Source organism: Micropterus salmoides, unplaced genomic scaffold (genome assembly GCF_014851395.1).
Source record: "Micropterus salmoides isolate LMB-PRFRI ecotype aquatic unplaced genomic scaffold, ASM1485139v1 Ms_hic_scaffold_1886, whole genome shotgun sequence".
Lineage (NCBI taxonomy): Eukaryota > Metazoa > Chordata > Actinopteri > Centrarchiformes > Centrarchidae > Micropterus > Micropterus salmoides.
Genome location: NW_024041024.1, coordinates 2,850 through 16,725, shown reverse-complemented (window position 1 = coordinate 16,725; position 13,876 = coordinate 2,850). Strand labels below are relative to the sequence as shown.

The 13,876-nt window shown below is 40.8% G+C and overlaps 1 protein-coding gene across 2 annotated transcripts; it reads left to right on the top strand.

The window, feature by feature from the left end:
* Positions 1-459: 459 nt before the first annotated feature.
* si:ch211-195b13.1 (STKc_SGK domain-containing protein) lies at positions 460-13,294 on the top strand. 2 transcript variants are annotated; one of them, XM_038727967.1, is made up of 13 exons: positions 460-723; positions 8,107-8,182; positions 8,968-9,043; positions 9,131-9,171; positions 9,278-9,335; positions 9,440-9,523; positions 9,659-9,790; positions 9,879-9,991; positions 10,121-10,244; positions 10,342-10,437; positions 10,529-10,684; positions 10,797-10,886; positions 11,323-13,294. In XM_038727967.1, exons 1-13 carry the CDS (start codon positions 696-698, stop codon positions 11,485-11,487), a joined length of 1,239 nt encoding a protein of 412 aa, XP_038583895.1. In that variant the 5' UTR covers positions 460-695; the 3' UTR covers positions 11,488-13,294. The 2 variants fall into 2 exon arrangements, with proteins under 2 accessions (XP_038583895.1, XP_038583894.1); XM_038727966.1 differs by lacking the exon at positions 460-723 and adding an exon at positions 7,381-7,609.
* Positions 13,295-13,876: the final 582 nt, after the last annotated feature.

Genomic DNA, 13,876 nt, shown 5'->3' with positions numbered 1-13,876 from the left:
TTGCTTCTGTACGTCAGCCCTCGCAGACCACAAAGCACTCATTGAAACAGGCCTGTTAGTGTGACTAACCGGATAACTTTACTCCCTAAACTCCTCAGAGACAGTAAATGAAGGAGGTAGAGGTAGAGCTGATGAGCAGTGAACACATCACTTGTGCAACAGCGGCCAATTAAATGCAGATTTATAGCCCTCTCTGTATGTTCCCTGTATTCCTCAGGTGTTTCCTGTACCACAGAGACTGGTTTCCCCTCCTGCGGGACTCCCACGCTCACGGGAGCCGTAACCAGACACCTGCTTTTGTTTTGTTTGAGGCTCTCCAGGTAGATAAAAGAACTGATGAGGGTGGAGGTGGTGGGGGTGGGGGGTTTGCATAGAGGAGGAGAAGCAGGTGCGTCACAGATCTCTGGTTTCAGCTATTTGGTCTCAGCGCAGGCAGAGTGATAAGAGGAAGAAACGGCAGAGGCAAGAGGGAAGTGCAGTGGGGAAAGTTATTTTCCTGTGAATTAAAGAGTTTTCAGACCTGAACCGCAGTGAGAGCCATTGAAAAGAAGACGGAGAAGGAGAGGGAGGCATATTTACAGGAGGGCTACATCTTTCTCATACACTCAATCACCTGGACTCTCTGCAGCAGACAGACGCTCATTCATCAGAGACCCAGTGACCGAGAGCAAATATAATCAAACACTTAGGAGGACATGAAGACCGGCAAGAAATCCTTCATAGGTAGGTGTTCCTTTAACTGTGTCTGTGTGAATGTCTGAGGGGAAAATGTGCAGCCTCTCAGCAGCGAAGCAGTGAAGGATGCACCTTCAGACATGCAACTTTTCCTATTTTGTTGCTTAACATGCTTGTCTACATTCAACAGCTCAGTCATCTAAATACTGTCCCTTTTTTTGCCTTTTCAATCATATGACTGTGTGTTAACTATTCAGTCGCCTCCTCCTTTTTGCATTCCCTCTGCTTGCTTTGACGTCATTGCCACTACTTAAATTGCATTTTGGCTACACACAAACAACCAGATACCAAATTCAAAAGAATCATCTCCTCTTACTCCTTTGTCTGTCTCTTGCATTGTCTGGTTAATGTTGTAATGTCCAATGCAGAGACTCTCACCTCCTCCCTGCAGCTCCCTTGCTTTTCATCTCATTATGCACCCGAGAGGATAAAAGCTACTGCCGGGCCGTGACATTGCAACCAGGACCGAAAGGATAGGATGATTTTGGCTTCAGTGATAGCCCGAAAATTTGTTTTGTTTCTACAGAAAAGACACAATGGATGATATTTTCGAATAGCTCCTAAACCTTAAAGTAATCGTTTGATATATTGGGAATTAAGCTTTTTTGGTTTCTTGCCAAGAGTTAGATGAGAAGATCGATACCCCTCTCATGTCTGTAAGGTTAATATGAAGATAGAGCTAGCAGACGGTTAGCTTAGCTTAGCATAAAGACTAAAAACAGAGCAAAACAGCTAGCCTGCCTCTGTCCAAAGGAAACAAAATCTGCCTACCAGCATCTCTAAAGTTCACTAGTGAACATTGATCAAAACACATCTGCTGTTTGGGAAATTCCTTTAAAAATTTCCACAGTGAAATCAGTTCCTGATTAAATCTGAAGCGAGAATATTCCACAAACACGCCTCATGTTCATGACCATCTTCTTGTTTTAGTAATTGTTGACAAGGTTCCAGCACAAAGTTCAAATTCGTAAAAATTTGTTGTTGTCATCATCATCTAAATCACTTCACACTTCATTAAGCGGTACTGAGACACACTCGACTGATTCTCAGTGGATGTTATCCAAATCAATATCTGATAGCAATAACTGACCTCATGAGGTTTACGCTGGATTTGTGCTGCTATCAACACTCAGCAGCACATAAACTGGATCACATTAATAACTTGAAGGTGGCTGCGCATGTGTATTTATTTATGGTAGCCTGTGTGCTTCTATAGAGGGCAACACTAATGTTCAAGCAGGCTTACGCCATAGACTAGAGTTTAAAGGTTTTTTCCACGTGTCCAGTCCCTTTTGGTTTGGAATTTCATATTATCACAATGACAATGCAGCTTGTGAATAGAGAAACAGGAACTGCATTCATCAACTCTGTGGTTTTCAAACTTTTTCAGTCATACCACCCTTCAGAAGCTGAAAAATGTTCATACGCCCCTAACCCTAGCAAAAGCGGATTTCATTTTTATCAGTTATTAACAATACGAGTGATAGAAATAAACAAAAGTGGCTCTACAGCCCCCAGTTTAAGAACCATTGCGAATAACGGAAGTCACCGCTGTCCACTTACTCATGATGTTTGGCCAACATGGGAGGAGCGGTAGTTAGTAGTTAGAGAGTCTGGGGCTCTGAATGAGTTTCAGTAGTGCTGTATAGAGCCACATACAGCTCCACAGTGACAGAGCAGAAATATGGTGTTAGACTGCAGGTTATACCATCATGATAAGTAAATAATAGTAATTATAGCAGTAATAGCAATCACATTAGTATAATTAATAGAGGCTTTGCTGTTCCAGATAGGCAGGATCATCCCACTTGCTTGGCAGCAAATGAAAGTGATGCATCATTTGTAATAGTTTGGCAGCAGAGTGCGTCTGAGTCATCGCATAAAAGAGCAAATATTTCTTTCCTCTTTTTTATCTGAAGAAGCAGGCGAATGAGCAGCCATCTAATCCCCATGGAGAATGGGGAAAATAAACTAAAATAAACATCTCATCTCCTGCCTGGGAATTCAGGACAGGAACAAAGATGATTGTATTTCCAACTCTGGTTTCATGAGCCAAAATCTGCTCACACTCGCTGGGGCCCTGGCGCTGTACTCCGACGCTGGTGGACCGGACCGCCACCTCCGGTCTGTATCTTTGCGGATCTCTGTATGAATAATGCTAAGTACCGAGAGTATGTGAGAGAATGATGCAGACGGCAAGCTCAAACAGAAAACAGGAACTGGTGAAAGATGAGGTTTTTAGCAGAAATCTGACTAACTGTGTTGGTGTGAAACTCACAAGGCCGTGATCGCTCCACAGATCTGGTCAACAAGACCCCCATTGTAATTAGAGAGCCTCATTAGCCGGCAGCCTTCCTGACAGCCCTACGGTTGGTCACTGAGGACCTGTTTGCCTGTGTGACTCATTCATCCACCTTCTGCTGCCTCCTACCCACTACACTGGGAGCAAGCAGCAAGGCAGGCAGTAGTCTAGTTTATCATATTTTACCACTACAGTCAAGTCACAGAGTTAAGCATCTGATTATCTGACAAATAAATACTCAGAAGGTCATTTAACAACACTTCAACTGTTCTAAAGGCATTTTTCTTAATCCAAACAAAGACGGTGGCAGGAAGTGACATAACTCCTTATTCAATTTGCACATTAACCAAAATATAAAAACTGTGTTGTTGTAGAGACAGTATAATTTTTCATCCAGATGGTAAGAAGAGTCTTTAGGTTAGACAATTTGAAGATAAGTTGCTCGTAGTACTTCATCGTAATACAACCTTGTGTCGTAAAATGATGAATAAATCTACTTTGTACCTTCTAGTAATGAACCTACAGACAGTTATCACCTGAATCTGCAGCTCGCTTTACAGATCTTCATTGTGAGTTTAAGCTCATTAGTAGTACAATAGTTTGTCTGTCCGGCTTACAACTTTACTGTTTTGGTTAAATCTTGCTGCTCTTATATTGCCATTTATATTCGTGTTTTCAGTTAAAGAGCTCTAAAACCCGCTGTACACTACACAGTTAGCGACTAGCTGGTAAACATAACAACTGTTTGCTAAAAATAAGTGGCAAAAGAAAATCGGTTACTGCAAGTTTAAGGATTAATGTTGGTGTTGAAATGAACCCCTTGTAAACTGCTGGATGATGGATGATATTAGCTGCTACAGGGCTGCTGCTAGAGAGCACAGAGTCACTAGTGGTGGTTCTAACGTCTTTACTGATCGTAGCACGGACTTAACATGTTACATGGCATACATAATGGCAACAGTATAAACAACCTTCTGGGTTTTTCAAAGATCGTCGCGTATTTCTTCTTTGTAAAATCTGATGCATAGCTTTTTTTCTTGAATGTAACACAAGAGGCACAAAAATGAGGTTTCAATGCAACTTTCACACCAACCTGCAGCCCCAAGAAGAGCCTATAGTCATGTGCTACAACTCTTGGGGAGTTATGATCGATGGCAACCAAGTGAGAGAAGCTTTTACTAGATCTGCTGGCAGGTGACTCACACGAGTGCTTGTCAGCAAGTTGAAGTGCTGTCAGTCTGCTCAGCATCAATCGTGTGATTGGACGGAGTGGCAGAAAGCGGGGTAGCTTTTGGGAAGGTGCTAAACCAAAACCTGACTAATCTGGCACTTTGAAAGACATTTGGAAAGAGAGAAACCGAAAGAGATACCATCTCTGATTCAGGTTCAGTTCATTTGTAGTGATGTATGTGAAACCCTCTACAGGACAGATGATCAGAAAAGGCAGGAACCTTTTCAGTGCGATTAAACACTGACGTGAGATTCCTGTCACACTTTGTCATCTATATGTTGGTTTTCTCATGTAGAAAACCCTCATTTAGAAAAAGAGGAAGTACCGCTTCAGCCAGCTGTGTCTTGCTCTACAGCACCTGACTTTCTTTTCCATTACAACGGAAACAAACAAAGCAAAGACCGAAGTGGCACGGGAATAACGCTGTTCGAGGGAACCAAGTCATGTTTATCGTTCTACTTGTTACCGGAGATGAGAACACGATACCCTTGAGTAATTCAGAGAAAGACAACATGAGGTGAAGAAAGAGCCTCACACAAAGCCTGGGAGAAGTGTCTCTGTCATGCAATCGGATCTGGTGTGTTTCTGTGTGTAAACAGAGCTGAAGCTAAGAGTTTGCTTGGGGTACATAATGATACGCTTCTGGCTGGCTCTGCATCAGCTGGTTTCTGTTTGGGGCTACGCCAAAGATATGGCACTTCCTCTTTCGGCAGATACAAGAACTACCGGTCCTGTGAAGTCTCACTTCTATTAAAATATGGATGACTGTCACACGTCAAAGTTTCCCACTGAGAGCTCAGCTGAATGAATCTCTAAGGACTGAAGCAGGTGTTTTTAAGAACAAGTAAATTACTTTAGTCAAAGTAGTACAGCTGCAGCGATCAGCCGATAAACTAATTAGACGACTATCGAATAATCCTTTTAGTAATTTTTTTTAAGCAAAAGAGCCAAACATTTGCTGGTTCCAGCTTCTCAAATGTGTGTTTTCTTTGTCATTTATGACAATAAACTGAATATCTTTGGGTTTTGGACTGCTGGTCAGACAAAACATGACACTTGAAGATGTCTATTTGGGCTATGGGGAATCATATAAAAGGTAATTTCCCCCTATTTTCTGACATTTTATAGACAAAATAATCTGGAATGAAAATAATCCTAGTTGCAGCCACAGAGTATTCCATTTCTGCTTTAAGTTATTACTCCAAAACCCAAAGACATTCATTTTAAACAGAGAAAACGTTCACTATTCATTTGAGCTCTAATAACAGTGTATCGTAAGAATAAAGTAGCAAACAAAAAGGAAATATTGGAAGTACCTCAAACTTGCATTTAAGTACAATACTGAAATTAGAGATGCTCCGATCGATCAGCCGGTGTTTGATATGGGCTGGTTTTCAGCTTGATGGGCCATGACCGGGGACCGGGTCTGATCAGTCTCATATTTCTGATCCTGTGGTGCTAAAATTTCACAGCCACACACACGCTAAAACACGGCGTAGAAGTTCTTCGGCATGAGTGAAGAAGACTCAATGCTGGCAGTTATGTCAGCATTGAGACATAACTCAATGTGTCAGTATACTCAATATGTCTCAATATGTCAGTAATGGACCAAAATGTGTTTCGCACACAGACTTTACTTGGGCGGACCATTGCATATAATACTTAATACTTATGATACTATGAATGCACCCCAGGAAGAATAGCCAATGCTTATGCTGGTGCTAATTAGGATCCTACTAAAGACAGAAAGAAATGTCAATTATAGTTCTAAGAAAGAAAGAAAATCGGCAAGTCAGAAATCTAAATCATCTGTAGGTGAGATAATTCCCACCACTTTAACAGAAAGCAGCAGATACAAGACAAATGTTTTGACTGTTTTAAGATAAAATAAAAGACCGCTGTTAACACTCCAATCCAAAAGCTATAATTGATCTGTGAGTGATGAAGCGACACTTCAGTCACAGACCCTAAATAACCTCCGCTTAAAAATACACTCAGTGGAAAATCTTGTGTGCGGATCACTCTCCTCCTCAGGCGGTATAGCTATCTGCATTATGGCACAGTTATGCAACTTACAGGGTTAGTGGACCACATCTGCTGTAGCTGGACTGATCACTGCTTCAGCTTAAACAACCATGATGTCATGTCTAATTTCTCTGAATTTATATAATTCTGGCGTGCCACATTACTTTTTAACCTTGACCTCTTTCGCCACATAAATCCACTAATTAGGAGAATCAGAATCAGAAAGAGCTAGCTTTATTGCAAAGAAGTATTTTACACGTATGAGGAATTTGCTATGGTGATGACGTGAATAAATGTTATGCAATATATATATATATATATATATATATATATATATATATATATAATATAATATAATGCAAGTTATAAAAGAAAATAGAACTATGTGTAGAGAAAAAACATGCATTACTACGGGTTTGTGTTGCACAGACATATCACAGGAGAGGATGTGTATTTATATAAATATATAAATTGACAAAATATAAAAATATAGAAAGAATATTTACATTAGATTTACATGTGCAATGACAATTATTCACAATACAAAGCACATGGAGATTTCTGGAAGCTGCATGCATTGTCGATGCACAAATAATCATGCATTTTATCGCCTTTGTCTTTTGACTGCCAGGGTCAGAAGCTGCAGCTGTTGCAGACAGAAGCTGAAATGCAACAACCGTGACATACATTTCTCCACATCCTTTCAAAATAAAAGCACTGCAGGGAGGCTCGGGAGCAGCCAAATCTAGCACATTTTTGGGCAAGTAGCAGCTCTGTTCCTGTGATTCTCTCTCTTAATAAACCAACTTTAATCCCTTTATGCGCGCGGTGATTAAAGTGGGAGCTTTCCATTGAGAGAAAATGAAGAGGAGGTGGTGGAGGAGGAGGAGGGTGGGGGTGCGCACCACCTCCGCCTCTGCGGTTAGCCCTCCGCGTCATCCTCCGCCTCCCGCAGCCAGAATATGGCCGCAGCGGAATCCCGTGACGTCAAGCGGCAGTTGCCTTGGCTACGCGAGTGACGCAGAAATGGGCGTCGCCTCACGGGGAACCACGTGCTCCGTATATATAAATGAGTATCTCTGTCTCGCGCAGCACGATTCAGAGCGGAGCGCGATCGGTTGAGCTCAGCGCGTTTTAAACAGGACCGTTGAAGTCTGACTGATAACTGACAGTTCAAGGACCACAGAGGAGCTACTGCTTTTTATTCTCTTCGTGTTTACATTGGATATTTATTTTGCTGCTCAACATGGCCGTGACTGAAGCTGGATGCGATCTCACTTACTGCAAAATGAGGGGTATTGTCGCCGTACTCACCGGTGAGCGACAAAATCAATTATGTGTTGATAGGTGGACCAAACGTAACGTCTTAATTGATATGTGTCGATTAGTAGAAATGAAATAAACCTAATGACAAAGTGCGTTCTTGTTCTACTTTTATAGAAATTATGCAGAAATGTCACATAAATCGCTTGGAATTGAGTGTTGCTGACAATAAATCTGCCTAAGAGCTGCTCATTTGCGTTGTAGTAAGAATCCATAATGCAGAATGCTTTGTTGGCCACCACTGTTGGCATCTGAATGAGTGACCCAAGTGGTTGCATAACCTATAAGCCCATAGCTTTAAAGGTCTATGCACAGCACGCAAATCTGCCTTATATCAGGATATGTGGACTTCAGAAACAGGAGATTAACAAATATTTTGCTCTCTAATTGGAGACTTGTTTGGATCATGTGTGGCGGATCTTACTGTAAGATCAGAGTGTGATGCTTTCTCAAACAATGACATAGGCTCTCTCTGTCTCCCCGTTTCCAGCTTTCATAAAGGAGAGAAAAATGGGACTGAATGACTTCATCCAGAAGCTGGTGTCTACTCCACATATCTGCCAACAGTGAGTATCTCCATTACTAATGTATTCATTGAGGGGGAAATGGTAGGTTTGGATGGAAAATGTGGCCTTCAAATGAGGCTCAAGGAGCATCTCTGGGCATCTGTTACTTCCTGGCTCTAGTGTTTATTTCCGATCATTAGCCCATTCATGATCATCAGTGTGCAGCGGCCAATCCAATCAGCCACCTGGGGTTGGCAGGACATTCTGTGAAAAGTATAATCTTGGTCCAAGAGCCCAGGGTAAGAATAGTCCTTTCATGACGAGCCCGTTAACAACCTCACCACTGCCTAATCACCTTCCCAGCAAATCCTCTCTGTCCCCTAGATGAGGATAAACCGGTACGTCAGTTATTACATGATTCATGGCTCGGCCCGTTGCATCCCAGGCCAGCCCACCAGGTCTGGTGCTGTGGGGAAAATACCCCTGTGTGCTGCACCTGTCCCCTCCAGATTAAGGAAAGAGTGCCTGAGCTGGACCTTTGAGTCCCACAGAGCTGTCTGAACTCCCTTGTTGTGGGTCAGTGGCTTAAGCTTTTTCTCAGACAGGTTAGGCTGTCCCATGCCGATGAGCGTGTCTTAAACTTGACCTGTCTGGACGGTCATTTACACCCCAGCAGGGAGCATTCATTCAGTTTTTCAGCCTCACAAACTACTTTTCACAAGTCAGATAGTGACATTCATATGGAATTATTAAATTAATAATAAACAAACACTAAGGCATATTGTAAAATGGTAATATCTGAAATCAAATCAATCTTATAACCAGCTGTGTTTTCTTTTTTCCAGTGTTGAAGTTAACAACTTCCTGAAGATTGATGAGAATCAGAATGAGGAGGTTGAAGATGAACTTCCTGATAGACCGGTAAGCAGACAGTTTACTGACTATCACTCATTTTCTGTCCAAAATATGGCAGTGTCTTTATAAGTGTCCCCATTTTATATCTTTCAGATGTGCCTAAATTCACGAAGTTCACTGGCTGAGGAAACTCAGTAAGTAGCCTTATAAATGTCCGTATTTAAATGTAGACAGCAACAATTGTGTGAAACACCAGGTGTCAATAAAAATCCTAATTGTATGTTTGTTTCTCCACATTAGGATCAAACCCTGTGATTTTGACTACCTCAGAATTATCGGCAAAGGCAGCTTTGGAAAGGTGAGCGTGTCTTACTTCTCTTTTGCATAGATAACATCTTACCTGCACCATATCTGCCACCGCTCATAATAAACATCACTGATGCAAATGTTTCCTGTTTACAGGTTCTGCTGGCTCGACACAAGGAGTCCACCAAATATTACGCCGTCAAAGTGCTACAGAAGAAAATCATCATGAAGAAGAAAGAGGTAAACCTGTTGGATATGTTTTCATCCCATATCATGAACTGAAATGCGTAAAGATCCATATTCCTTCTGTTTCATAATGTAAAATGTAATTGTGATGAATACAGCATCATATTAACTTCTATATGTTCTTTCCAGCAAAAGCATATCATGGCTGAGCGCAGTGTGCTGATGAAGAACATCAAGCATCCCTTCCTGGTGGGGCTGCACTACTCCTTCCAGACTACTGACAAGCTGTACTTTGTACTTGACTACGTCAACGGCGGAGAGGTCAGTTCAAATCTCACAACACCCAGAACCAGGTCAGAAAATTGTTTCAAGTTGACGTTGACAGATGTTTTGTCTGTTATCTCTCCAGCTGTTCTACCATCTCCAGAGAGAGAGGGTCTTCCTGGAGCCCAGAGCCAGGTTCTATGCTGCTGAAATAGCAAGTGCACTTGGCTACCTCCACTCCCTGCACATTGTGTACAGGTAATGAGCGATCCAGCAGCGCCCCCTGGTGGATGTTAGTTAATATGACATGTGCTGAACTGAACTAAAGGAAGGATTAAAGAGTCATTTTTCTAAAAGCTTTCTACTTCTTCTTCTTCTTCTTTCCAGGGACCTGAAGCCTGAGAACATACTCATAGACTCTCAGGGCCACATTGTCCTCACAGACTTTGGCCTCTGCAAAGAAGGTCTTGAGGCCAATGGTACCACAACAACCTTCTGTGGGACACCTGAGGTACAAAACAAATCTCATTATCAATACAGAAACTCCACCAAGGACAAATTATAATTGTTGGACATGAGTTGACTCTTTCCTGTTGCTTTCCTCACAGTACTTGGCCCCTGAGGTTCTCCAGAAGCAGGCATATGACCGCACAGTGGACTGGTGGTGTCTGGGATCGGTGCTCTACGAGATGCTTTATGGACTTGTAAGTTAAACCTGTGACTTTATATATCGTACTTCAACTGTACTATTTGTTCATATATTAAATAAACTTGATTTGTTGTTGTTGTTTACAGCCCCCGTTCTACAGTCGCAACACAGCTGAGATGTACAACAACATCCTGCACAAGGCTCCTGTGCTCAAGCCCAATGTGTCAAACTCAGGCAGGGAACTGCTTGAGGGGCTCCTGCAGAAGGACCGCACCAAGAGGCTGGGAGTGAAGGATGACTTTGTAAGTGTGCACAGCTAAGCGTTAAGCACACATAACATGTAGAACTCTTAGAAATTCGTAAAACTTGTTTGCTATCAATCTTTCTGATCAAGAATCTACTTTTCTCCTCCAGCTTGAACTGAAGTACCATTCATTCTTCTCTCCAATCAACTGGGAGGACCTGATGTCCAAGAAGATCACACCTCCATTCATCCCCTCAGTGGTAAGTATTCAAACTATTATTCATTTTGTCTATATAATATCTGAAAGTAGTGAAAAATGCCTACAATTTCCTAGAGCCGATAATCAGTTCAGTAGCATAAGAGATTACGAAAACCAGGAAATAAGCACATTTGAGAAGCTACAATAAGTGTATTATTGCCATTTATGTTTAATAATCCCTTAAACGAAGCAATCAATTGGAAAAAACTGTTGCTGAGTAATGTTCTGTCAATCAACTTATCAATTAATCAACTGACTGTTTCAGGTCCACAATCATATAAAACATTGAACAGCAGCAACTTTTCACTTTCAAGTGAATTTGTGTGCCATTTTTGAACAATCAATTAATTTCCAAAATCCACTGGTATAATGCATTACAATAAACATCTATTAGTGACATTTTTCCTAACGCCTGTCCTTCATGCTTGGTTTTACAGAGCGGTCCCACAGACCTCCGACACTTCGACCCCGAGTTCACCCACCTGCCCGTTTCCTCCTCTCTGTGCACCGACACCCTGACTGTGACCAGCAGCGTCAGGGAAGCAGCCGGAGCTTTTCCAGGCTTCTCATATGGGCCTCCAGCAGACCACTCCTTCATGTGAACATCTCTGCCCTTCTGTCCAGGGGTCTGACAAGAAACGGGATAAAAGCTCTGGATTAAGAGTCTTATTTTGACTGAGGGACCACACCGGAGCAGCCTGTTGGAGGGACATTACACCGCCTGATAAGAGGATCTAACTGACAAGATGGACATGAATACCAGAGAAGTGAATCTCTTGAGGGATCTTGTGCATGAAAAGTATCCAGATGGGGGACTCATGTTACAACACCAGTGGCCCAACTCTTCTGCCTCACCCATCCAAAACTATAATACATGTGTGCCAAGCATGGATGCACTCTGGGGTCATAACACATCACTCTCTGGTGGCTCTGGACCTCGCAGCTACTGGTGAAGTGACATGAAGAGAAGTGCCTGTGGTTCGAAGGGCAGTTTGGACGGCATCGACATCGTTGGCGAGAGCCAGCTTTATCAAAAACCACAAAACCACTTGTTTGGACTTTTGACCAGGGCGCCAGCCGTTAAGGGCGATGCCTTCATTACATGTCTATATGTGTATTTGTTTTTGTTTCAAAATTCACAAAGCGTTGTTATTTTCATGTGAATGCTCAATTGCACTTGAGGAAACAAGGGTCAAGAAAAGTGAAACTTCCTGCTTTTAAGCATCAGCAACTTGGATTAGACAGCTGCATATGTTTCCTCTTTTTATTTAATATCTTTGGACAAAGCAGAAACACTATGTACACTATAGTGGCACTTGGACCAAGCAGTTGGCATGCTTTAACACAAACACTTTTTTTGACCGGTTTGTCCTCATAAACTGAAGATCAAAGTTTTACTGTACTGTGTAGAAGAAAATAGTTATATATTTTATTGCAAAACCAAAAGGTTTTCCATGTTTTAATAATGACACATTCTTTACTTTGAAGAATGTTATGCATATATTATAAATGGGTTATATAAATAGATTAAATGAAAAGTATATTTCCTGTATGGCAATATATTTTATCCTTTTCATTTACAACCAGTGACTGTGTTAATTTTTATCTTCTGTTTGCAAACTTTATGAAAGACTTACTGATCAGGAGAGCGTGATACAGAGTTCAACCAGCAATAACAGGCCCACATCAATGATAGCACATACTGTATATCAATCTTCTTTCAAATGTAAGTGATTGCTGTTTTATCGCAAACACTCCAGACAAAAAATAGAATATGTGATTACAAATGTTTTTGTATTTATGCATCATTTAGAGAAGAACTGTGAATGTCTTGTGCCTGTCCAAGGCGGCCTGATCCATATAATACTGTATGTGCATATCTCTGTTCCCTAAAGCTCTTGGTTCCTTTTCTAGAAAGTTATGTGTTAAGAAAGTGCTTTGAAGAAGAACCACTAGGTGGAGTAGGTGCTGGCTTTTCCCTAACAGTGTTTAGCCACTAGCCTACTGCATAAAATGGTTTTGGAAAGTGCAATAAAATCTTGTTAACGCTGAAAGAATAATTATCATTTTATCTCTTTTAGCAGAAGTGCAAGTTTATGATCTGATATTTGTTATGTTATTGAGAGATGATCTTCACTCAAACAGATTGTTCATTACTTTGTTTTGCCCCTTGACTCCCTATTTTAGCCACACATTTTCAAGCCTGCTGAAAAAACAGAAAAAATAAGGCAACACACAGTTCTAGTTAATTTTCTTCCATATTTGGAAGCATAATTTTTCTGTTTTATATATTCCTGTATATTTATTTACATGCCACTGCTACTGTATAAAGAGTATGATTTACATGATCAACTGAAATATTAAACTGTAATCTGTGTCAGACATAGTAAATAAATTCTCTAAATTCACGGCATGTGTACTGTTTTTGTTTGTAATGCTTTTGATTATAAACATTTACATAATCACTAATTGTAGGGCAAATAACAATTATTTGTGTTGACAATTAATCTGCCGAAAACTTTGTCAATTCATTGATTAATCACTTGGTGTACAAAATTACAGAAAATAGTGCAGATTACTTAAATGTATGTTTTGTTTTATCCAATAAACAGTCTAAAACTCAAAGATATTCAGTTTATTATCACATAAGACAAAGAAGAGATGCAAATCCTCAACTCATTTGCTGGAACCAGACAATTATTCAACTATCAAAATAAATGCTGATTAATTAAAATGTTCTGTCAACTAGCACCAATTGATCAACTCATTGTTTTGGCTGTAATTGTATTTTTAGGAGTTTATCTACTATTACTACCAAGTTGTATCTTTTAACTCTTTTGATGCATTTGATAAGGTTTATGTTTTAGTCTTGGTATTGCCTTTCATATAGAAATTGTATGTTATTGTTCGTTGTTGTGTTGTTTATAAACTTTAAGTTAGGGCTGGGCAATAAAACAATAATGATAATTATCGCAATATAATCTTCCTCGA

What these genes read in the sequence shown, in the direction of transcription:
- si:ch211-195b13.1 (XM_038727966.1), top strand. Translation starts at nt 7,540, where the DNA reads ATGGCCGTGACTGAAGCTGGATGCGATCTCACTTACTGCAAAATGAGG. An exon ending in ATGAACTTCCTGATAGACCG is followed by an intron (nt 9,044 to 9,130) that starts GTAAGCAGACAG and finishes TATATCTTTCAG; the next exon opens with ATGTGCCTAAATTCACGAAG. An exon ending in ACGAGATGCTTTATGGACTT is followed by an intron (nt 10,438 to 10,528) that starts GTAAGTTAAACC and finishes TGTTGTTTACAG; the next exon opens with CCCCCGTTCTACAGTCGCAA.